The sequence below is a fragment of the Falco punctatus genome (genome assembly GCF_963210335.1).
Source record: "Falco punctatus genome assembly, chromosome: 19".
Lineage (NCBI taxonomy): Eukaryota > Metazoa > Chordata > Aves > Falconiformes > Falconidae > Falco > Falco punctatus.
Window position 1 is genome coordinate 3301942 of NC_137599.1, and position 25305 is coordinate 3327246.

General features: G+C 58.1%; 1 protein-coding gene across 4 annotated transcripts in view; it reads right to left on the reverse strand.

Annotated features, from left to right (window-relative positions):
* Positions 1 to 24956, reverse strand: part of ZNF385C (zinc finger protein 385C) — an 80921-nt gene extending 55965 nt beyond the window's left edge. Inside the window, exon 1 of one of the 4 annotated variants that reach the window (XM_080369192.1) lies at positions 24830 to 24956. In XM_080369192.1, the coding sequence (XP_080225318.1) occupies positions 24830 to 24866 (37 nt within the window). In that variant the 5' untranslated portion in view covers positions 24867 to 24956. Of the gene's footprint in view, positions 1 to 3960; positions 13751 to 23520 lie in introns of those variants that run through there. The other 3 variants (XM_080369189.1, XM_080369191.1, XM_080369190.1) reach the window with 3 other exon arrangements.
* Positions 24957 to 25305: the final 349 nt, after the last annotated feature.

Sequence of the window (25305 nt, forward strand, 5' to 3'; positions counted from 1 at the left end):
CCCATAAATTTTATTTACAAAATCAGAAGTTTTTCAAATTATATCTCCTGGACTCAGCACGCGCGGGGCTGGCACAGCTGCCCTGCACCCAGAGCAAAGACCCCAGCTCCAACTGAGCCACATCAGCTGTGGCCATTCCCCAAAAGTCACAGCGATCGATGCTGGATCACACTCGGACAGGCAGGGAGCCCTGTGGGACCATGGGGAGAGGGCTGTTACCAGAATAACCATTAGCCGAGCAGCCGGAAAGCAGATGTGGGAGACTATCAGCATCAGGAATGTGAAACGCTGGTGGGGACACGCCAGCAGAGGCAGGTCCCCGGGTGCCCTTGGCATCCTCCCCCTCCCTGGGTATTTTTAATGCAATTACATCCCGGGAGGCAGAGCTAAAATTGGAATATTATGTGGACAAAGTATCCCAAAAGTCTCCCTTGTCTCAAAAAAAAAAAAAAAAAAAAAAAAAGGAGGCAGGGGGGGGAATTGCTGCTGCTGCTTTGATTAGACAGTGGCTCCCTGTCCCGGCTCTCATTGCAGTGTTTAAAAGGTCTGTCCTAATTGCATGCACGCTTGTCTCATTCACTTAATTTCTGCTGCGCCTGTTCTGCTTCTCAGGTGTCAGGACCATAAATTCGGTGACTTCTGGCTGGGACAGGTCCCTGACGGCGTGAGGGCCTGCGGCTCCCCGACTGGTGGCTCCTTTGGGGCAGATTTTGCCTTTTCTGCAAGGCATTGAGGATCTTTTGGGGGGCTAACAGCCCCTTTCACAGGAGGGAAACTGAGGCACGGTGAAGGTTAAGTGACACCCCCACAGCCCCAGGGTGACTCAGGGGCTCTGAGCCAAACCCAAAACGAAGCACAGGGTCAGCACATCCCAGTTCCACCACCTTATCCCACCCCGGGGCCAATGAAGCCAGCGTTTTATCTTCTCCATGGAGGACCATCAGCAACCTCATCTTTTGGGTGGTCTTCCCAAGGGACACAGGGCTCCACTGGGATGGGGGGCCGAGCTGCCCACTCACCCACCTCTACTCAGGCTGATCAGCATCAGTGACACCCCCCCAGACCTGCGATGCCCCCCCTGCTATCCACACTTTTTGCTGCCCTTTGCTCGGAGCCACCAAGGGCTGTGCCAGCCCCACCGGGGCAAAAGGCTCCTGCCGGGTGCGAAAAGCTCCCTGACAGATGTCCAAATCTCTCTGAAATAAAAGAAGGTCAGAGCGGCTTGGGTGTCACCACGGTGGCGAGCGCTGCGTCAAAGCACCCGCCCTCCCACCACACGGCATTTCCAGAACACGCTGCCCACCCGGCACGGTGAGCCCCCAGCCCGTCCCCCGCCAGACACTGGTCCTCAGCCCAGGTCACCCTGCCCGCAGCACGCAGAGTCCAGGGGAGCTTTTCCCCTCTAGTCCTTGCTGCTTTTATTGCTCATGATCACTTGGAATAACAATTTGATTCTATTGCCATCCCCTCGTCCCCTGTCACTCCCAGCAGCCGGGGCAGTGTCCCCAGCACAGCGGGCAGACGGGTCTGCACAGCAAGTTTGTAATTCTAAGGTCACTTTTATACTCTTGTATAGTAGCCCATAACCTCAGGTCTCTCCCTCTCTTTCTTTCTTTAATAACACCATAAATATGTTGCAACAGGCTGTAAAGTGCTGACAAATGTTAGAATTTAAAATCCAGGTGTTAAATATCTGATATAAGAAACGCTCTGGTTTATAAAGGGTGCAGGACGGCCTCCGATCCAGGGAGCATCCATGTGGGTGGAAGGGATGCAGCAGTTGGGCTCTGCTGGGTGAGGACACATGACTTCATCTGCTCCAGGACCTTTGCAGCCACCGCTCCCTTTGCCGACCGCAACAGTCCAGCCCCCCCATGGACCACGCTTCCCCACCAAAAGTGATTTCTCCTCCTAGGAGCCAGGCCGGATTCATTTGCACCAGCAGCCCAGGCTGCAGGACCCTGTCCCAGTATTGGCGCTGGTCCCAGGGATGCTGCACCCCCGGGTGCCGGTGTAACCCTTGAGCTGAAGCCCAAATTAATTTTAGCCCCTGGAGAACCTTGTCTGGTTGCCTTGCCCTGTCCTTGGTGCGCACCCGGCAATGAGATCCCATTTCCCAAGACGCTGGCACCTCCAGGCACTCTTCGCAGGAAGCCAGCTTGCCCTGCCCCATGGTCCCCTCTGCGGGGGACACCCTTTTGCTGCATGTGGCCAGCAGCTGAGCTTTTGCAGCAGCCCCACACTGGGACATCCTTTACTTGGGCTCCTAAACGCCAACCAAACTCTTGCGAGACTGCAGGCACCGTGCCGCCACGCGCCTGCCCACGCACCGTGCTGACGCAGCATCCCTCACCTCTGCAGCCAGGCAGGGTCAAGCCTCGGTGAGCCCCTGGGCTGTGTGGGTGGACCAAAGAGTGGCCTGTGCCACACTTGGCCACCTTCTGCCCAGCGGCTCTGCCAGGAGCTTGTGGGCGACAGCAGCTCCCGACGCCGGCAGGGAGGAGCAAGGGGGATTAGCGGAGGCGATGCCAGCAGACATCTGCAGCGTGCTGACACATTTACACACCCTCAGCCTGCAAAGGAGGAGTTGGAGCTCGGGGCATGTGGCAGAGGTCTTGCAGTCACCCACCCTCCGTGCTGTGTCCCCCAGAATCTCCAAACAGCTGATTTTTAGCAGAGGGAATAGGCTTGCACCCAGAAAAGCAGTGGGATGGGCATGAGCTAAGCCACCAGGATAGCAGGGTTCTGGCTAAGCTACAAAATCCCGATGAGAGCGCAGGTTCGGTGCATGCTGGGTCCTTTGCCTCAATTCTGATGCTCCATAATCTGGATAACGCAAGGACAGACCCAGCGAGGCCGTCCCGGGGTGCAGGGAGTGCGGTTAAACACAGCCCGGCCAGAGGTTTCCCCACTGATGCAGCCCGAGCATCTGCCCAGGGATGTTCTCCCAGTCCCACCCCAGCAGGGACCCTCAGGCTCCCTCCTGCCATCAGCACCAATTTGCACCCCACGGGCATTTTATTTGGCTTGAACAAAACAGAGCCAACACGCAGGGCCAGAACCACCACGCAACTAAAACCGCCTTCACTGCGGAGTCGGAGCAGCATCAACATTCCTGATCTGAAGATCCCGTATTCCACAATATAGAATCGGGGCAACAGCCACCTGAACCTAAAGGCTGGATGAATTTGCCAAGAGAGAAATCTAAGAAACCTTAAAAAAAAAAAAAAAAAAAGTAATCTGATTTGAGTTCACATGATTTCATAACACGGAATCCGCTTTCCTTATTTCTGGTTGAGTGCACGTCATCGTAAATAAAAGCAACGGAAGTACAAGAATTAGTATGAAAGTCGCCACCAACAGCTGTCACAAAACTCACTTAAACCCCCCCCACCCCCCCCCGAAGCAATGAGCTAATTTGCAGTGGCCCTGTTTGCATTTGTAAGGATCCCCAGGACAGCCAGCAAACACCACGGTCCCTTACCCGAGCGCGACTCAAATCACGACTCAACTCACAACTCAAATCACCGCATCTCACTGCTGGCTCAGTCTGCGTTTTTCTGCCGAAACTTGCCTTTGGAGCTGACAGTGTGTCCCCATTAAAATTGGCCCGAATGAGCTAAATCAGCCAGTAATTATACCACGCTTGGGGGTGTAAATCTCAGCAGAGGGGCAGTTCAGATCTGGGGCAGCCCCGTGATCCCGTCACCGCCATGCAGGTATGTGCACCGTGGATCCCCAGCCACAGCTGCCCTCCAGAGACCCCCGGGAGCCCCAGACCCCCCCAGGGAACAGAGGACCCCGGCTTGAGGGTGGCAACCACCACAGTCCTGCCTTGGCACAGACCCCTCACTGCTGGTGCAGGCGATTTCCAGCCCACCCACCCATTTGGGCTCAGCACAAAGCGATGCTTTAGAGGCAGCACCTGGTGCCCCCAGCCCAGCACAGGGAGGCTCTTACCTGGTCGCCGGCAAAGGGAGCGCGGAGCCTTGCCCTTCGCAGCCACCCAGCCAGCTCCTGCCTGTGTGCCACGGCTGTCAGGGCACAGCGAACGCCCCTACACCCGGCGAGTTTCCGACACTTGGCTCATATTTCAAGGAACGCTTCAAGTGCGGTTCGATTGCCACTAAATCAGCCCTCATCAGCAGCCTCCAGCCTCCAGCCGGGGTGAGTAGGAGCTGGGTGCCTGCGGCTCAGCAAGTTTCCAAAAAGCCCTGAACGTCACGGGAGGGAGCAGGCGCCAGCTGGCAGGAGGCTGCACCAGAGGAGCTACCTTGAGCCAAGAGCAGGCGAATGCACCTGACATCAGCTTTGTTGGTGGATGGGGAGATGGGGCAGCTTCCTGGGCTGCCTCGAAGGTCAGACCCAGAAAATTCCCTGTGCAGCTTCGTTAAGAGGCACCAGCCGCTGGTAGAGGGATGCAGAGGCAGCCAGTCCTGGCTGCGGCAAGCACAGGGGGGCTGTGGCCCCGGGATGGGGTGGCCCAGGAGACCTGCGACAGCACAAAAGAGATGCTCTGATGTCCCAGACTAAAGAGCTGTGTCCACGTGGGCAAACCACAGATTTCAGAGGGCCCTGGCCGTGCCTGCACCACTTTCAGCATTTCGTAACATGGCATCAAACCAGCCCCCTTCTGCCCCCCTTCAGCCCCAACATATGCTCTGCTAATGCCGGGGCGAGGCACGTTTTAGGATCAGTCCATAAACCTTCCTGGTCAGAGCAAGGATTAGGACGAGCCAGCCCTCCTAAAGAGCTCTGGGCTGCAGGCTGGCTCCTGGCACAGGGACCAGGGCACGCAGGGGGCTCAGACCTTGAATCCAAGCCCCTCGAAGCACCCGGGCTGGCTTTTACCCTCAGATGCCCCCCCAGGTCTCCCGTCAGCCCCACTCACTGAAGGGCAGTGGGACAACGTGCAGCACCCCGGGCACACAGAGCATTGCGCAAGCACACCGCTGCTGCTGTGCTCTCGTTTGCACATCAGAGATCATTAACACCACAGGGCTGCGTGTCCCCTGAATCAGCAGATCTCAGCCCTGCTCCCAAACAGCCAGGACAGCTAAAACCCAAACCGAAAGAGATGCGGCGGAGGGAGCAATGCTCCTTTTCTGCAGCGGCGCAGAGAACATGCCCATGTGCCCCAGGAACCAAGAGCTGGGAAATGCCTCTCAGCTCCCATCCCAGGGTCCCCCGATCCCTCAGCTTCTAAAACCACATCGGTAACGAGTTGATTAATCAGCTTCAGCAGGGACCAAACGGGCAGAGTGAGGTAACGAGAGTGAAAAAGACAGTGGCGGCAGGACAGGCAGGGCGCACGGGCTGTGTCTTTGCAGAATGATCAATGAGGTGGTGCTGGGTCTGCCAGGACCAGGTCCCGCTCCTCCCTGAGGGTGGGCTGGGTGGGCTCCTGGTAGCAGCCCACCCACTCCTGCACCAGCAGAGAAAAAAGCAATGTGATACAGGCAGGGAGCCTGACATTTTGTCCCCAGGGGTTCAGCTGTAAATGTTAGCACAGCCTCAGGGAGCAGCAGGAGAGGAAAGATTGAGGCGCCAGCGATTCATCATCCCAACTGGCTGCTGCTCCCCCCGGCTGCTCCGCACGCTGCCAGCTGAGGAACGCCTGGCACAGGGCTTGCAGGATCACAAAATCCTTCAGGTTTCTTGTGATCAGCACAAGGATTAGGGCAGAGCCACCTATTACAAACCCACGGCGAGCTGAGGCTGCGCCTGTCCCCCGTGCAGCCACCCAGCCCCAAGCCCTCTCTCCCACATGATGCCAAAATAAAAGGAGGGCACAAAGCTCCCAGAGGATGCAGGTGGGCAGAGCACCAGGGCTGAGCTGGCTGCGGGCATCATCCCGGCAGGGAGGAGCTGGCAAGGTGGGGGATCTGAAGCGTCACAGCAGAAGAATAAAACAGGCAGCTTAGCCGAGCTTTGGGGGGAAAGCGGGGATGTCGCCCTGGCACAGTGTTAATCACGGGGCAGCTGCCGGAGCGGCGGTGCCCAGCCGAAGGGATCTGGCAGATGACAGCTCTGGCTGCTCCCCCGCTTGCCTCTTAAAATAGACCCATGGAGTGCAACCCGATGCAGCCACGGGGCAAGTCTTGGCCAAGCTGCTCCTCACCGGCTCTTCTTAGTTGTTACAAACAGGGTTGATTGTGTTTTTTGTTTTTTTTTTTTTGTCTTTCAAATCCCCCTGAAATCAAATCCAGACACCACTTGTGAGATGGCAGCATCTCCTCTGGCCGCAGGGCTGGCTCCTGCCACCCTGACAGAGCCCTGACCCTCATGGCAACTCGCACAGACCCACAAACGATGAGGTGATGCCGCACGTGGCACGGGTTTGCTGGGACCGGAGCTCCCCGAATGCACCGTCCCTCCCATGGCTGCTGGGGGTTGCCCTGCCCTGGGCCCGACCCCCACCCCCACCCCAGGCTCCTCGCTGAGCTTGCTGCAACTATTTTATCCCAGAAAATAAACCCCAGAGAAACGCGTTCTGCCATGGGGAGGGGTCCGAGCCCTGGCAGCACCTTGTGCCCCTCTTGCTGAGGCTGCCAGAAGCAGGTTCCTGGGGAAGATGATTTACCACATGTGCAGGACTCGGAACGAGATTATCGCATTAAACATCAAAAGCCCCAATTCGGAGCATGCCGGTTCAGCTCCCTCTGCGGGGCTCAGCTGCGTTTCCTTGCAGCTGGGTTTGTGCTAGAGCCATGTAAGGAGAGAAAGCGAAGCTCGGAGGCCCCGCCAGGCAAGCACCGCTCAAAGCTTTTGCTTTCAAGTGAGAAAAGACCCTCCCCGGGGGCCAGCAGCCCAGCCAGCCCGCCCAGGCAGGATGAGGCCACAGCCCAGTGCCCACCAGGCTCCAGCTCCGCCTGCCCAGCCCAGGCGTGGGTGCTGTGCCCAAGGCAGCTCTGCCATCACCACGCAGCTTGGTCCCGACCCCAGGCGAGGGGCTGCCAGCCCCCAGCGAGCCACCACCAGCGCCAAAGGCTGGGCCAGCAGTGGCCACCACCGGAGGCACAAAGCCACGAGCATCACGGTGGCGGTCGCATTCCCCCACCCATGTGTGCCCTGGGGGGCAGAGGTAGGGGATGCTCACGGCCACAACTCACAGAGCCGAGCTGGGGTCCCAGCACGGACCCACAGCAAAGATGATCAGGGTTGTCCCCACAGGCTCCCCTCACTGCTACATCTGGGTCAGGAGCTTTTTGGGGCAGAAACTGGCTTTTAAGCGTGTCTGTGGATAGCTGCTGGCTAGCACGGAGACCTCCAATTTAAGTTGAAGTTCTTGCAGGCTACTGTATTACAACCTAAATTAAATATTTCATAGCGCTAAGCAAGTGACATTTGAAATCCAGTCATTGCTGGGGTATCAAATAAAGATATTTGCAATGGGATCTGTTCAAATCCACGTAGTGCTTTGGATCAGTCCATCAAAGTCAAGCCCAGTGCTTTATTAAAATAAAAGTTATCAAACACCTGATCTACCGGAGGCGGCTCTGGAGCCCACGCGGTGGGGCAGCAAATAAGCTGAGCCCTGCAAATCCATGAGACTGCCATTAAAGTATAGCTTCGAAAACTATTTTCATTAAAAAGGCTGGTAAAAGACTTTGCATTACGCCTGCCTTCTGACCCTTCCACAACCATATGTTGCACGTATGTTAACCACCAGGACTGAAATACCCGTGTCCTGACCAAGGCTCTGCCTCCATCCCAGGTTCACACTCAGGAGAGCACAAGCTCAAGAAGGAGCTGCACCCAACACCACCAAAAGCAAAATGATTTCTTTCCAGTCCAGGACCCCCCAAATGAAACAGGCACCAGGACCTACCAGAGCGTTGCAGGAGGTCTGGCTGGGAGGGAAAAGCAATCCCTGCACAGGGGTACTGAGCAGCACACCCCCTACCAAACCCCCAGGGCTGCCTCCCTCCCCTTTTTATAGCCCTCCCAAACACAGCCCAGCTGGGGCTGCCCTTCAGCTGGGTGTCACCTGCAGCAGAGAGAAGGAGAAGCACCGACCCCTGGCCAAAACCGAGACCTGGGTTCAGACCGATCCCTCCAGTGCTCGGCATTCCCGGGAGGCTGCCCAGTTCTGACAAACGCCCGATTTACTTCCCTGGTTAAGCACTATGCTCGCTGCCTAAAATCACCCTCTAAAAATGAAAGTTTGTCAAAATATAACAAAACTACTTTCATTAAGTTCTCTAAAAAAAAAAAAAAAAAAAAAGCGCTTGGAAAGATAAGAGCTGGAGGAGGATTTTCCGCATCAGTTTCAGCATATGTGGCACAGAATCCAGGCAGCAGGATCGGGCTTGATGGTCAACATGCGTTCAGGGACAAATCTGGGGAAAATTGGCTTTACCAGCACGTGGTTCAGCCCCACCAGCTTCAGCAGGAACGAAAGGCTCCCCGAGCACTTTGTCACGAGGGCTGCTGCCAGCTCTGCCCTCTGACCGCGGCCACCAAGCCCGGACCTTTGGGGAGAAGGGACCAAGAGAACAAGCCTGACACCAGGGGTCCCGCAGCAGGGGGGTCGCCCCTCTGCCGATCCGCCCTGGCATGATCTGCCCCAGATCTGCAGTGCTTGTCATGGCACTGAAGTTCCCAAACCTCCCAGCTGCTGGGAAGAGCTTGAAAAAGCATCTCTAGCTGAAAGGTAGATGACAAGTAAAAAGAACCCCGAATTTATTGTTTTCTTAGAATTGAGAGTGGGAGGATGGAAAATGGGACGACCCATGATTTTTTAATGCCTGCAGTTGGCAGCTCCATATTCAGTGTGACAGCATCCCTTTAAGAAAAATATGTTCATACACAGGAAAGAAAATAAATTGGCAAAGCAATTTGCTTTCAAGCCAGCCTGACAATGCCCCACACAAACATTTTACTGCAGCCTTGGTTGAGCCGCAGTGGCCGGCACTCTGTGCTGGGCAGCATATAATCTAAGAGTTTAAGGATGCTTCACTGGTTGACAAGCCCATCTGCTAATACTGGAAGCAGTAATTTATCCCAGAGATGATACAAAAAAAGAGTGGAAGAAATAATTCATTGTGTGTGAGACGACGAGGAGACACGTTGTCACGTTATCACAGACAACCCCACAATACAAACAGAGATGCTTGTTACGGAGTCTGAACCCGGCACGATCAAAGGGCTTTCTTCATTTGGGCTAGGAAGGGAGTGAAAAAGAAAAAAGAAAAAAAAAAAAAGGAAGAAAGGAAAAGGAGAGCTGAATCAAAGCCTGTGCTTACCATTTCTTGTGAAAGAAACTTGTGAGAAATGCTTTCTGCAGAGCAGTTGGGAAGCAGGACCTGAGGCGAGCACCGAACGGGCAGGACCCGGTGGGACCCACCGCTGCTGTTCCCCTCGGGGCTGCGGGAGCATCAGCCCCAGCACTGCCAGGGCAGCGGGCAGGGGATGCGGCCGGACCAGCAGCACCAGCGGGAAGGATGGGGCTGGGTAAGGCAAAGAGTGATGGCACCAGAGCGACGGGGGGCAGAGGAGCCAGAAGTCAGGGTCCAAACCTGTCCTTCACTTCTGCATCTGCGCTGCTCTCATGCCTCAGAGAGAGGGACCACACAGCCAGTGCTTGCTGCCTTCAGATTAGCCATGGCAATCCCTCCATCTGTGGATTACTTCTGCAACCTTTTAGTTGTTTATAGAGATTTTGGGGTGTTTACCAAAACCCCTCCCAGAGCTTCTTTCAGCCGGCTGAGGCTGGGGACCAGTCTGAGACAGCCCGGCCATGCCCATCACTGCTGGCTCAGGCAGCTCACTGCTTACCTGAGCCGCCTCGCAGGAGGTGGGAGCTCAGCCATTTCCCTTTTAATTGGTTTTACTCATTTTTATGAACTTCCAGCTACCAGCTCTCCACCAGGCTTTGCTGGCTGCTCTGAGGCACTGGGGTGCATGGCGTGGCTGCCCCGAGCAGGATGGGAGCCTGCCAGCAGGATGCTGCACTGCCTGGTGCTGGACCACAGGCACCCCTGGGCTCCCTGGCAGCAGCTCTCAGGAGGGTGGGGGGCTCCCCCACAGCAGGTATTCGGATGATGGGGTGACTGGTCCCGCCCTACTGCACCCTGCACCTCCAGGGCATCCTGACGCCTCTCGCATCCTTGGAGCACCCAAACCCAGGATCTGCCTCAGCCACGTAATAAGGGTGTTTGTGCAGATCTGGCAGAATTATTAAACTCTCCAAACTGTGACAAAATCTTACACGCATCAGTAGGGCTCTGCCTCAGGGAAGCCTGGGGAGAGATGTGGACACCTTCCTGGGCTGGAAGGGTGGAACACATGTTGGTACATGGCAGCACTTTGGGTCCTTCCAGTCATCAAGCCCCTAAAGCCTGGAGCCTGCTGATGGTGGTCCTACAGCCCAGGGGTGGCACGGTACGCCCAAGCCCCCTGAGCCTGGTGGCAGTGAGGACTGGGAGGTGCTGCTGAGGGGTTCCCTGAGAGCAATGGGGGTGCAAGGTTCCCATCACAGGGCTACGCAAGTGGCAGCTGCGCTGTAGGAGCGCTGGTTTTCAGCCTCAGCTCACATCTTGAAACGCTGACTTGCCTGTGAACCGCTGGGAAACCATCACTGATCGGCAGGGAAATTAAACGGGACAGATGATAATTAATTGTCCATGTCTTTCAGTGTCTCCTGGACGTGGACTAATGAAGTTATACATTACTTGCTGGGTAGAGGACAGAAGAAAGAGGAAAAGACTTTTAGAGCTCGGGTTTAATCAGTTCGGTGATAAGCGTGACCTGTATCAGTCAACTCCTCTCCGCATGCTGTTTTGGTTTCTTTGGTTATCTCCAAGCTCAGCAGCCCGTGGCTCCCACGAGCCGGCTGGAGTCACTCCCCGCTTTCGCAGGGCCAGGATAAAGTCGCAGGAAGCCAATCGCCGCAGTGTGAGCATCCTTTGCTGTAGCAGAGGTCGCTGGTGTCAGGACTGAAGCACGTGCGTCCAATTAAACTGAGAAACCTTTGCTCCGAGAAGGCCAGAAGGCAGCAAGCGTTGGCTGGCAGCGCAGGTGACAGCTCTAATATTTATTTGGGCAGCACCATTAACGTTATTTAATGAGCTCTAGTGGGTCAGCTTTCCTGTTTGAAAGGAATTTGTAAATGGACTCATGAAAAGTTACTTGTCTCCCTGCCATGGAAAACACGTGGACACAGGCTGCGAGCAGCCAGCCCCGGGCACGCGGAGCCGTGCACGGTACGTGCCGCAGACGGCTTGCTGCATGGGGGGGCTTCGGGTGGGTTTGTAACAGCACAAGGCTCAGGTCCCAGCTCAGGCTCGGCTGGTGCAGGAGGAGAGACTGGTGATGGCACTGGGACTCACCCCCAGCACTCGGCGAAATTTTGCCCTCTCTTCCCTGAGCAGCTGCTCTGCCACACCACGCCAAAGGGGACAAGGAGCCCGTCACAGCTGCGTGGCCTGGAGAGTGCTCGGGCAGTTATGGGGTCCCCGCAGGGTGCTGGGGTGCCCACAGGAGCCTCACTCAGCTCCACGCCAGCCAAGGCACTCGGTGCCTGCTTCCCTCCCGCGCATCGGTGCTGAACGGGGAAGATCTCCCTCCTCTGCCGCTCACCTGCCTCCCACACCAGTCAGCACGCATGGCACTGCCACCACTGTGGCACTGCCACCGCGGGGGCTGCCTTGCTGTCACCGGCGGGTGCCTGACACAGGGGGATGGTGGCACTGGGCACCGAGCAGGCAGCTCCCATCGACCCGGGCACGTGGCCGATGAGCAGCAGGGGAGCCATGGCTGGAGGAGAGGCTGGTTCTTCCACAGTGGCATTCCCAGGGCGAAGCTGGGGAGCTGCCGTTCCTCCAGCCAGGCGCAGGATGCAGCCCCGTGCTCAGCGCTGCCCGCCAGCAAATTCCAGGCGATAGGGAAGACGGTGGGAAGGTGGCCCGGGCAGAGGTGCTGGCAAGTCCACATCCTGGGATGCACGGCTGCCAGACACCACGGCCCGTCCATGCCAAGGGTCCGAGCTGCCCATGGGTGGGCACAGAGCCACCCTCGCAGGCAGGATCGGCAGAGGGAGCCAAGGCACGGTCCTGCAGGCTGCCTCCGCTGCCCGTGCTGGGGCCGGCATCCCAACTGGAGCAGCAGCAGCTGGCCAGCCCCTTGCCAAGGGCGAGTGTTGCTCCCGAGCGCACAGGAGAGCTGGAGGGGCAGCACACGCTCCAAACAGGGACGTGCAGGAAGGGTGGAAGAGGAGCCCCTCATTTCGACCCCCGCACACGTGCCCCCATGCCGGCTGCAGCCCTGCACACTACCCAGATGCTCAGTACCCGGGGAGGGCAGCCGGAGCATCACCGAGCGGTGGGTGTGCAGCATGCCAGCCCTGCGCCAAGCAGCCAACACCGCAGCGCCCGCATCCTGCGCCCACCCCGCCAAGCCCAGCACTGCCCTGGCACCAACCGCGGCCACCCAGGGCCCCGGGCACGCCAGGATGCAAGCGGAGGACAGCGGCGAAAGGCTCGTCTCTGCTGGCAGCTGGCGAGAGATGGAGGCGTTGCTGTTATGAAAACATGCGAGGGCTGTGTCTGAAAACATTGCAAGGAGCCAGCTACATAAATAGGCCCTTTATGGCTCTTTCCTGCTCGGAGACAGGCCCTTTCACATGCGTTTGGCTCCGGCACGGCGGGGTTATTCGGCTAAAAGAGAGCTCTTCGTGTTGGGCGCGGGGGGAGGCAGGGAGGCATCGGCACAGCCCAACCACCCGGCTCAGCCCCACCGCGCTGACACCCGCCCGGGATGCGGAAAAAGCTGGTTTGGGGCCGGTCAGAGGGACAGCAGTGATGGAGGTGGCCAGGTCCAGCACCAATAGAGCCAGATGGGCATCAGAGATGCCACGTGGTGCCCAGCCAGGAGCATCCTGCGCCTGCCCTGGGCCATCCCTTGCGGCAGGGCTGGGCTCCAGGACAGGACCCCCCCTGCACCAGCACAGCACCAGCAGACAAAAGGCCCATCCATAGCCCAATTCCCCACTGTTCTGCACCAAACCCAGAGAGGCCCCTGCTCCACGCACACAGCCATGATTTGCAGACTCAGGGCTACCCCACAGCTCCCAGCTCCTTTCTCCCCCGCAGCACCCACCCCCCTGCGAGAGTGAGCCTCTTCCAGGGATGGAGCAGCCGATGCTGAGCTCCCGTGGGCTCGCTGGAAATGGGGCTGTGCAGGGAGCTATTTCTGTCTGGAGGCTCCAGCAATGTGACACCCACCTGCGCCCCCCCCGCCCTGCCAGCAGCATCTGTCCCCCTGCGTTTGCAGCTGCAAATGTGTTGACACCTGAGCAATAATCCCTCTTTCCTCATCCAAAAGGCTGTGAGGCAAGTGGCAGAGCAAAGCTGTCCCCCAGAAGATGCCTGCTGGCACCCGGGCTGGAGGAGCCCGTACGCATTCGCAGGCAGGTTTGCAGCCCTGGCTCGATCCTTTCTCAGTATTTCCAGGTCACGGTCACACATTTGAGAAAGAACCGTGGCAAATCCCAGCTCTCCAGCAGAATTTTCTGCTTGAAGGACAAGAACCTCCGGCTCAGGTGATGGGGACAGGAGGCAGCTTTGCTTTCCCAAATCCCGGGATCTCAGACGTGCCTCCACTATGGTCACCCAACCACGGTTCCAACCCCCAGCAACCCTTCCCGAGCAGAGGATGCTCCCACCACACCAGCACCCCATGGAAAAGCAGCTCGCATCCCTCAGCAGGAGATGCGATGCCTGTGGAGAGGGGCTACAGGGCAGGGACAGGACACGGGACACCACAGGCAGCAGCTGCTCCGCTGCCACCACCTCTGTGGGGAGCACACCTCGGTGCTGCAGCACACGGGTGCTATTAATCAATGGGTTTGTTAGGGAGTCATCATTAATTGAGCACCTCCGGTGGCTGTAGAGCCCGATGATCCATCTGGTGTCAGAAGCTGCGCGTGCAGCAGCAGCTCTTTATTTCTCTCAGCCACATCTATTTAGCGCAATTACAATTCAGTTTATGCCCCCTCAGCAGCAAACGTCCCCCCAGTGTGGGAAAGCTGGTGACTAAAGCAGCAAGTGAATGATTAGTGACTCAGCGGATAATTTTGCTCATCTTGTGGCTTTTTTTAGAACGGGGCGGACAGAGCTCACACAGCAAACCCTCGCCTGGCACTGCCACCGCTCCCACCCGCCCGGGGTGTCCCAGACTGGGATGGGGGAAAAGCTGGTTTAGGGTCGGCCAGAGGGACAGCAGTGATGGGGAGGGCCAGGTCCAGCACTGAGAGAGCCAGGTGGGCATCAGATGGGCCCGGCCAGGAGCATCCTGCGCCTGCCCTGGGACATCCCTCACGGCAGGGCTGGGCTCCAGGGCAGGACTGGAGCTGGGGAGCTCCTGGGGCTGGGGAACTTCTGCAGACAGGCATTCGCTTGATGCAGTTCTCAGGAAATAAAAAGAGAAGAAATCAAGGCTGCCAAGGGTTTTGGCTTTTTCTTAGTTCTCCCTTTCATTTTTCCCTGGATGACCTGGGAAAAGGCAAGGGGAGTGCTGCAGCCCCGGTTTGCCAGGCAGCACCGGCAGCCCTGGCAGCACTCGCCGCGTAGTTCACGCCACGCTGGAGCTGACCCGGCAGCAGCTTTTGTCAAGAGCAAAGCACTAAGCTCTTGTCTTAGCAGTAACTGATGTCTGAAAACACCAGGTGCCGGCTTGAATTAACAAGCTCTTTGAGCTGGAATTCTGCTGCGAAACAAGCCAATGTCGGGGCGAACGCTGCCGGGGAGAACCTCTGCCCAACTCTGGGCAGCTCCCAGCCTAGCTGCCAGCATTTCCAGACCTCCAGGTCATCAGTGCTGGAGCAGAGGTTGGGGTCCATGTCCTCGGCACTACCACCATGCCTGCACCGATCCCCCTCCATCCCAGCTCAGCCACCCTCGGGTCCACCGTGCCACGTCCCCAGCACAGGGCCATGGGCAGGTGGTCCCTGCCCCGATGCAGCCAGCAAAACCAGTGCCCACCACTCCCACCTGCCCTGGGGAGCTGCTGGTGTTGATGGCAGGTGGTCACCCAGTGTTGCCAAATGCTCTCATGGGGCTGGACCAACACGTCCCCAGAGCAGCTCCTGGGGGTGGCAGCCCCAGCCATCACAGCGGGGTCAGGGAATTGCTGCCTCCTTAAAGCAGCTTCATTTTCACTTTCTCTTTAATGACTTCCCAGCTGCTTCCCCATTTTAGCCGATAATGGGACTTCACTATCTATCTGGGTTTGAGAGTTGCTTGCTTTGTTCAAGCTGAAGAAAATCAATTCCCCTCTCAGTCAAGTCTTTCCAAGACAGATGAACTGAAGATCGCGCCTGCCTGAGCAAAATATTTATTCAGTCTGAGAACAGATTTACTTTTGAACCTTCTATAAATACAGCTGAGGGCCCTGATTTAATCCCTTACCAGAAGACCTAATTTTATTTGGTTTATGTTTTAAAAATTCCTCCCTTTTCCAACGCCTTGTCAGCAGGTGAAGAAATGCAGCAATTTTGGCAATGCATGGAGGACTCCGGACTGCAGCCGTGGCTGCTGGGGCTTCCGTGTATGGTCCACGAGACCCCTGCGCTGCCGGGGTCTGGGGTCTGCAGGGCCTTCCTCCTCTTGATTACTGATTTACACCCCACCAAAGCGCTGCCAGGGGCCAGGTCAGGCAGAGGGGCCAAATTCTCCACAGAAGCATCTTTGTGACCCTGCCCACACAAGCTGTCCCTGTGCTGGGGGCAGAGCCCACTGTCCTGACCCTCTGCAGCCCCCCAGGACCAGCGACCGCCTTCATGCAGCCCCCTGCTCCACGCCAGCCCCCCAGGACCTACCACCCTTCACTCCATCCACAGCCAAAACGGGCTTCATGTGCCATGTGCTAATTAGTATTCAAATGGGCCGGCTGTTTATTAGTGGTGCAGCTGGCACTGTGCCACCAGCCAGTGCCTCTCCCCATCGCCCTCCCTGCGGGGGGACACACCGAGTGGGGACCTTGCTGCAGCTCCACGCTGGCCCTGACCCCCCGGACCTCCATCCTCCCCTGCCTGCTGTTATCTCCGGCCCTCCACAGCCCGCGTTATCTCCTGCGGGGGCTGCAGAGGGGTTGGGCTCCCCGCAACTGGCAGGAGAAGAAAAAGCTCCTTTGTCACCTGGGGGGTGGGGGGTGGGCAGTGGGGAATTGCCTCCCAGGCACTGGGGGGGACGCTGCCGCCTGTCAGCATCTCACCGTGCACGCTGCCACCTTCCTCGCCAAAGAGAGGATTTGCCCAAGTCTTTAGAGAGGGGGATGCTCCCAAGGATGAACCAAAAAGCTTTCCCACTGCTAAGCAGAGGCCAAACCCAGGCAGGTGCTGGAGATGGATTTCCCACCGCCAGAGCCCACCTCGGTGCTTCCCCCGGCCGCGCTCGCTGCCGCATGGAGCCCACGGGCACCGCAGCAGTGCCAGTGTCACGAGAGCTCCGGGTGGTGCAGGTGGCTGCCGGGGCTCTGCAAATCCCCTTGACTCGTCCACTGCCTAAGCCTGCACTCATCCTGCCCTGCGAGCTCCCAGCCCCGCAACGCCACGTGCCTTCCAGCAGCAATGGAGCAGCACAAATAATCTCCCTTCCGCGTCTGGCCGGGGAGGTGAGACACTGGCACGGATTAAAGCGCCGGGGTGCCTGTCCCGAGTCCTTCCCTGAGCTCCGCAGCCGCTCCCAGGCAGGAGCAAGCTCGCACACAGGCGTGGGATGAGCAGCCGGACCCTCAGATTTCTGTGTTCCCATTTGAAAAGCCACCTGCCACATCCTCACCCCATGGAAAGCTTCTCCAAAGGCACAGCCTGCCCTACACCATGACTGGCTCGCTAATTTGACACACTTACTAAATTGTTATTATGCCTGTTGGCTAATTGCCTCCTGCGGAAAGTGGAGAGGACAGAAATTTGACATTGAGCTGTGAAAATCTGCATCCCTATGGATGCTGGCTGGGTCTGGGGTGCCCAGCGGCGCTGGAGGGTAAGTGGGGGACTGGAAGCCCAACGGCTGCCAAAGCATCCATCCCTGCCCCACCAGCTGTGGCCCCACGGTCTGACTGCTGCTGCTGCCCCATGCTCCGATGGGATGGGGAGCCCAGGAGCCCTGGTGACCCCCCTGCACCACGTCCCCAGGGCGTCAGGGCTGCCCTTCCCACACCCTGTGCCTTCCGGAGCACAGATTAATCTGGGCACGCTTTAATCCGCTAAAGCCCTTTCGTAACAGCGCTCAAAAATAAGCCTGGAGAGTTCCTAATACTTCTTGAAAATTTGGAGTTGGGATATTTATAGGCTCTGCCCTTGCGTGCAATGAAGTGCACCCGATGATGGGCGGGAGGGCTCTGCTGCTGGGGGGACTGCAGGGTCTCGCCCCCCCCATCCTGCCAGAAGCCTGCTCTGTGCTGCTCCCCCGGCTCCTGCTGGCTCGGTAACAAGCTTCCCTTGTTTGGGATTTTTTTTTTTTTTTTCCCCTAAAAACATTTCAGGGCTCCTCAGAAGAAACTCCAACCCCCAGTGCACAGACAGGCTCTGTGCTGAGATGTCTTCAGCACTTCAAACGAATGCAAAGCATCGGCGCTCCTGACCAAGACAAACAGCGGCGGTGCTGGCGTCCCCAGCACCACGTGTTCCTGGGGGGACGAGGGCAGGCTGAGGGGAGCAGATGACAAACAGTAAGGGGAAAAGTGACACTTTAAAAAAAAAAAAAAAAAAAAACAAACACAAAAAAACAGCCTGGAGGAGCCCAGCTGCGGTTATTTCGCTTCCCAATAAACAACTGACCCCCCCGAAGGCTGGGGAGTGCAGGGCAGGGGCACAGTGACATGCGTGAGGCTCCCGGCTGCCCCACTTTGCTCCCCAGGAACGCAACACGAGGTCCCCCCCCAGGGTCCATCCCGGCCCCTATCAGCATCTCCTCTGCCAGGCTCAGCATGAGGACAAAGAGCCAAAGAAGAAGCGATTCCCTTTGAGAGGTGGGTCAGATCCTGCCAGGGGTCGAGGTCTGTCGGTGAGCTCTGCTCCGGTGCTGAGCAGCACTGCTTTGGGCAGGGGCTCCTGGCGCTGCCGTTGCCCCCAGCACAGACAGGACATCACGTCCTCCTAGCCAGCCCTGGCACCTCAAATCTGTCCCTGAGCAGCATTCTTGGTTTTAAAAATATTCATTCTAGCTGCCATTCTTCTTTTTTACATCTTTGCAACTTGCAGATTAAAAGAGGAGAGCGCAGCGGATGGTGTTGGTGCTGGATGAGGGAGCGGCACAAAGCCTTCAATTATTTCTCCACTAAGATGGTGGGAAGTTCCATACCCACGAATTACTGCCTGGGCTCGCTGAGAATTACTGAAGCAAAGTCGTGCGAGGAGCCAAATGCCAAAGTTCTGCGCAACGCCGGGTGCCAGAAATTACCCACATCCACAAAAACCCGCAGGGAGCTGCTTGGTCAGGGCCACCGAGAAACATCTGCGTGCAGAGCTCCGACCACATCTCCAGGCACTGGAGCAGCCCCTGTCAATGTCACCATGCCTTGGGGATGTGCCACACAGGGCAGAGCCAGGTCACTCATGCTCTTCCTCAGCGGGGCCACTGCTGTCCCTCCTTGGGACCAGCTGGCAGGTGGCAACGGGCAAGAGCAGCCGGGCAAGGGAAGAGGGATCAGGTCCCCCATGCGCATCCCTCCTTCACAGGGATGGACCTGGCTGCTGACAGCTTCTGCTCCACTGGCCAGCAGGAGCGTTCCCTCCACACCAGCCGTCACAGCCCGCAGGCTGCTGGTGAGGCACACAGAAATCCTGGGAAACCAGCCCCACCGAAGGCCGTGGCACTGGGGCAGGGTCCTGCCGCTGGCACCATCCTGGGAACTGCTGCTGCCCAGAGGAAAGAGCTTGAAGTGTTTCAGACAGAAATCCCTCCGGGTGCTGTACCTTGCTTGCCTGCAGCCAGCATCAACGCCCTGGCAGGATGAAGCCAAGGCCTGTTCAGCTTCATCCCTCTTCTGAAAGTGGCTGGGGTCTCACTTTGGAGGTCTGGTTTCCAGTAACCACTACTGGTGGCCACCGGCATCTCTGCCATGCTGGTCCTGGGCTTGGCGGGGTCCAGGGAGCAGCCAGACAGCCAGGGCAGCAACCTCAGGGCACCTGCAAGGACCAGGTCACCGGTCTCATGTCTCTCCTGCTCCAACAGATAAAGGGAAAAAATAACCCTAAAAAGCTCTTGGCCCTTTGCCACTCAGTTTTACAAAGATGTGACCCGCCGCTCCCCGCTGCAGCGGGCTGCGTTACTTTCCCCAGTTCAAAGGCAGAAGAGGTCTGAAAGAACTGGGAGGTGAAAGGAAGGTGAAAAGCAGCCTCTGATCTTGCACTGGTGAAACCCACCCCACATTCAACAGCTCCTTCATCCCCCACCCATGCGGAGCAAGAGCCAGCAACCAGGCGTCAGAGCCAGAAATACCCAAACTGGAAGAAGAACGCTGGGGACAGCCAGTGGCATCTGCCCCTCAGTGCTGCATCAGCCCAGTGCCGCCCCCCCCCCCCCCCAAGATGCCCCAGCTCATGTCCTGCCCATGGGTCCTGCCCCCAGGTGTGCCAGCCCGGAGCTGTGCCCAAGCGATAAACCCCCCAGTTACTGCCTGTCATCCTCCCCAGCTCCCCAGGGCTCCTCGACCTGCTGATACTGGGTGACTCCCACAGCCTCGGAGATGCGACGCATTGGGCTGGGAGCAGGAGGAGCAGGCAGCGGGGAGCGGGTCTGGGGGACCGGCGAGGCACACCCCCCCCAAACCCTGCGCCACGTGGGCTCCCACCAGACCACCAGACTCACCCAAACTGGGAGGGGAGAAAAACCAGCCCAGTGTAGGGGATCCATTCACATGGAGCAGAGGGTGCCTGGAGCAAGAGGGGCAGGAGCCGGCAGAGGGAACCACATAGGACGGTGGCAAAAGACCCTTCGCTCCCCACGGCCACGTCGAGCCGAGCCGAGCAGCCCCCTCCCGCAGGTACCTCCCCTCGGCAGACAAAAAGCATCTCCGCAGCCCAGACCCCACGAAGTATGAAGTGACAGCCTGGCGCTCAGAGCCAAGCCCAGCTAAACCCAGATGGCTGTAATTCCTCTAGGATCAAGCCTGTTGGCCAAAGGAGCCCCGCGCTTTGCCGTCGGAAGCGGCAGGGATGCTCAGCCTCCTTGGCACCCCGGCTGCTGCAGCCTCTACAGAGGTTTGCAGCTCCCATCTTCAGGCGGATATGGGCACCGATTAGGATTTAACCTCAAAACGTTTCCCCTTGCAATTTCCAAGTGATCTTTCTTATCAACTAATTAAAAAATTTCCATAATTAGGCCAGGGGAAATCATGACTCGGGAACGTTCCCATTTCAAAGCAGCACAGATCTGTTCTGCGTCGAGGGCTTGGAGCCCCCGCCGGAGCCAGGCAGCCCCCCCACCCCACCAGCACTGGGGCTCAGCACACTTGCCCCATTCGGGCCCTGCAGCCCCAAGAGCTTCAAATCCCACAAGGAAGATCCTGGTGATTTCCCCGGCCCCCCGGATTGTCCATGCTGCCCACCCTGGTGGCACAGCAGCACCTCCCGGGGGTCCTGCGAAAGCCCCTCTCCCCGGCACCTGGCCGGTATTCATTCTGGGGAAAAGGCTGTTTACATTGCAGGGGAAAAAAAAATGATTCTTTTTTTTTAAGTAAGAACCAAAACCCAACCACAAATGGCCCTCTGGCAGCAGGGGGACCCTTCCCTGCCTTCAGACCCTGCAAAGCCAGGGGTGCTCGTGGGAGGATCCCCTCCATCCCTCGGCTCTGCAGAGCAAAGCGCCGGGGTGCTCAGCCCCCATCCCCTGCCTGCACCACGGGCAAAGAGCCAGGCCAGCCGCCCCGCCGTGGCCCTGGGGAGCAAAAGCACCTGCCCAGCCCCACAGCCGCGGCCAGGCTGGGCACGCCGGTGGTTTGGCAACGGAAGGATGTTGTAATGCCTCCAAAAGAGAAAAACCCACATCCATGGCATCCCAGGGGAGCACTGGGTGGGCTTCCCACTGGAAACCGGGACCATCTGTGGGTACCTCCCATGCCTGCAGCTCGCCAGCTGAGTGGCTCAAGGCTTCTTAAATACGCAGGTACTCTTTTAAGACTTGCAAATAAATTGTTGTGGTTCTAATAAAAAATGAGCACTTGTTACCATGCAGCCGCAGACTGGATTTCCTTGAGAGCACAGATATAGTTCTTGACAGGGGCTTCCTGGCACATAAATTATGACACTATTTTGGAGGCAATCTCAGAACATCAGGCTAAGAAACAGCCTTTGTACATCACAATATTGTTTCTAAATTGACAAATAGACCCTCATGGGCTTCATTACCCTGCTCCGGGTGCACATTTTTACATTTTTATTTTCCCTAGGAATGATTAAAAAAGGGCTGCAGAACCGTGGGCTCTGGGTTCAGAAAATTCAAACGCCAGCCCCAACTGAGCTGAGAAACAAGAAAAGTAGCTTGATGGGATGCAGAGCAGAGAGAGGGGCTCTCTATTCCGATGATGTTGACATCTAGCACACTTTGCGGATTGTCCCGAGCTTCCAGGACAAGTTTGCTTCCAGTCCTGGAAATTCAACAGTGTAAAGCAACTTGATTAACATGTTCAGTACTGGACCGAGAGCATCTGTGCAAAGGTTCTTATTTATTCAATAGTAGATTTACACTGTGCACTTGTAGAAATAAGCAATCTCCCCAGAAATGCCAGATAAAAGCCAAAGCAAGGGCAAGATCTTCAGAAATACAGCAAATAACAGTCCCAAGACCAGGATTCCTTTAGCGGCCACCAGCTGATGTCCAAGGGTGCTGGGGCAATGCTTCAGGAGTATTTTGGGGTTGGAATGGCCGTAGACAGCCACAGCCAGGTGAGGTCCTGATCCTGCTCTGCTGGGGCCACATCAACACTCCAGGCTCTGCACCAACCCACAGGGATAAACAGCAGGAGGGTGCAGCTGGGGTGGGCTGGGGCAGCTCTGCCCCATCCCTGTCCCCATCCCCATCAGCCCATTGATGGGACACTTGTCCCATGCTACAATGGCTGGGTAGACCAGGCAGCCAACCCCAGATAAACAGCCCAGGGAGCAAACCAGCCTCAAAACACAACCCGGAGGGGAGCACTGCAAGCGGGAGGGGAAACCCCACAGTTTTGGGTGCAGTGCTGCTGTGCAGCCCATTCAGTTTTGCACCTCAGGTTCTGCGGTATTTATACTCCTCCTTGCCAGCAAAAATAGACTCGGCACGTCTGAGTTGGGTGTCTCGCTTCTTTGTGCTGAAAGAGACAGGAGAAGACAGGCAGGAGGGGAGGGATGGCGAGGCAGCCCCGATCCAGCCGGCAGCACACGCTCCAGTGGGACGGCATCTCCTCACAGCATCCACTGTCAGGCTTTGCCGAGCAGCCGGACCCCCAGCCCTCACCCCCCCCAGCCACAACACACGTCCCTGCACGGTTGAGCAACGGGGACGCAGCCCCGAGGCCAGGAAGCCACCAGCCCCGACCAATATTTCTTATTTTTGGGACCATTAAGCCCACCAACCTGATTTATCCATACCAGAGACTGGCTGTTTTGTCAAAGCTGAACATCACTCCAGCAGCCAGAGCAGCCCACTCCAGAGACCCAGCCCAGCACGATGCAAGAGCTCAGGGATGCTTGTGCACAACACAAGATGCACAGCGGGAAGTCACAGCTCGGTGTGACGTCACCCTCCTGCTAACGCATAGCAAAGCCCTGTGCATTTACATACAGAGAGCCACATCCAGGCTTACACCGGGCTTTTTTTGATGCACGTGGCAGATGACAAAACGAGCAAGAAACCCCATGGCACACAGTGTTACCAGACCGACTCTGAACTCTACATCTGGCAGGAGAGTTTCTCGGCAGCAGAGTCACACCGGCAGCTACTGAGGGACCAGTGCGGTTGCTGCCATCCCCACGGAGCCGTTTCAGTCAAGTGACAAACATCACTCAGAAAAGCCAAGGCTGGGCTTGGAAAACACCTGCAGCCACTTAAAAAAAAAAAAAAAAAAAAAAAGTCAGCGATGGTGGATTTTACTTGCATTGGCTGCAGGAACTCCTGGCCAGGCTGGCAGCCGGGGACAGAGCCTCATTTATTCACAGACCGTCACATACAGCGGCACTGCCCATTGATGCTATTTTCAGGCACCGTGCCCCACATGCAGACGCAGCAGCTTACACAAAACATCTCAGCTCCCTGTTCAGGCACCCTGGATAATCAAGGAGACGAAGACGGGTTTTGCGCAGCACCGAGCGGCACGAGGCCAGCTCCTGCCTCACATTTTCACTGAAAACCCCACTGCCGTGCTCCACTCGGGGCAGGGGGTGCTGCCAGCTTGCATGGGACCCACAGCCCCATCCAGCCCTCACAGCCCTCGCAGCAAGGTGGCAACAGATCTGGTGCTGATGCCCTTCACACCGGTGAATTAACCCAGAACCCTTAAAGCCTCCAGGAGTGCAAAGCTGGGCCCTAAAACCCTTACCTTCATGCAGAATCATCCCCTGTATTTAAGATGCATTTTCAAGCTTCACTCTGGAAATAAAAAGCAGCCACACGTGCCAAGGAGAGCCAGGAGTTCAGCTTCTGTGCAAGAAGTTGTTTTCCCACACGAACATCCAGCACGATCAGCACTTGCAGCCCTGCCGCCGCGCCGTCAAGGGCAGGCACCGGCATGCCCCTGCGCTCCGGGATCCGTGGGGTTTGCCAGCCCTACCCCACCCCGATGCACAACTCATCAAAAGCTTCAGCAATAACTGCTTCAAGTTAATAGCAAAGTATATGGACGGTAAAAGCTGAGGGGATCTTCTGAGTGAGGATGCTGCTTCTGTATCCACATTGGCTGCCACTCGGCGCGTTATGCTGCAGGCATGTGCCCGATCAGGGGGACCGTGCTCTGCCCTGGGCTGCGGCCACCCGAGACACACGTTGACTGCCCACATCGCCAACAGAAAGTGCTTTTGTAAGGCTTCACTGAAAGTCCTTTTCTTTAAAAGCCGAGTACCCCTTGTGGAGACAGCCAGCCAGCCTCGGCTCCATTTCCAACACAAACCTCTCGGTGCCTCAACCAACGCAGGGACGTGAGCACCCCCGGGCACCCTGCGGCTGAGCCATGGGACGCGCAGGGTGTGCTGAGCACCCCGACACCCTGACCGGCGCAGCAGGGCCCAGGCGGTGCCCAAGGACACAGCCCCACCACCCACCCACCCACCCACGCACCCCCCCAGGTCACGCCACGCAACCCGGCTTGCGTGCCTGCACCTTGGCAAATGACACCTGGGCCCAGGCGCTGGCAGCAGACCCAAGCATGCCCGTGGGGATCGCACGCCCCACGCCCCGCACCCCGATGGTGCGGGCACCTTGGCAGAGGGGAACCGAGGGGACACCGCCACCCACCGCACCCCCACGCGGGTCCCACTCCCCGTGGGAAAGGCGGCCCCATGCCGGGAGAAGGGGCTGCAGCCGGGTCCGCGGCAAAGTTCCTCTGCAGAAGTTTCCCTCCTGACCTGACACCTCCCGAGGAGGGGGGGTCAGTGGGACCGGGGGGCTCCGCGCCCCCCCGCCGCCCCGGTGCACGGCGCTGCGCAGCCAGGCTTCCCCCTTCCCAGAGCCGGGATGGAGAGCGGGGACCGGAACATCCCCCCGGGCGAACATCCAACCTTTCTCCCGGCTCCGCGGTGCCTCCCCAGCGCATCACATATCCCCCATCCCCCTCCACCCCCCCGACAACTTTACTACGGCCGCAACTCTCGGGGGCCGCAGCCCGGGCCGCCCCTGCCCCCCGCCCGCCCTACCTGCCCAGCCGCCCGGCTCCGCCGCCGTTTGCAGCATCCTCCCGCCAGCTGCTCGCTCCCGGCTGGGCGAGCGCGCTCCCGGAGGAGGAGGAGGAGGAGGAGGAGGAGGAAGAGGAGGAGGAGGAGGAGGAAGGGGGGGGGGGTGAAGGCAGCGCGCGCGCCGCCGTCGCCCCCCCCTCCCCCCCCCCGGCGCCCGTACCGGGTGGGAGGGGGGGACGGCGGCGGCTCCTCCCGGTGCTGCATCCCGCAGCGGGGTCCGGGGGGGGCGTCGCGCACCCCCCGGTGCCGTGTGCCCCGGGCTGGGACAAGGCTGCTGCAGCCGGTGGAGCGGGGTCTGGGGACCCCCGGGACCCCCTGCCCGGCTGTGCTGTCACAGCCCCCTGGGCACCCCCGGGAGCTGGGGGGGCCAGCCAGGTGCGTGGCTGGGCAGGCGGAGGAGGTGCCCCAGCGGGGCTGTGGGGAGGGCACCCCGGTTT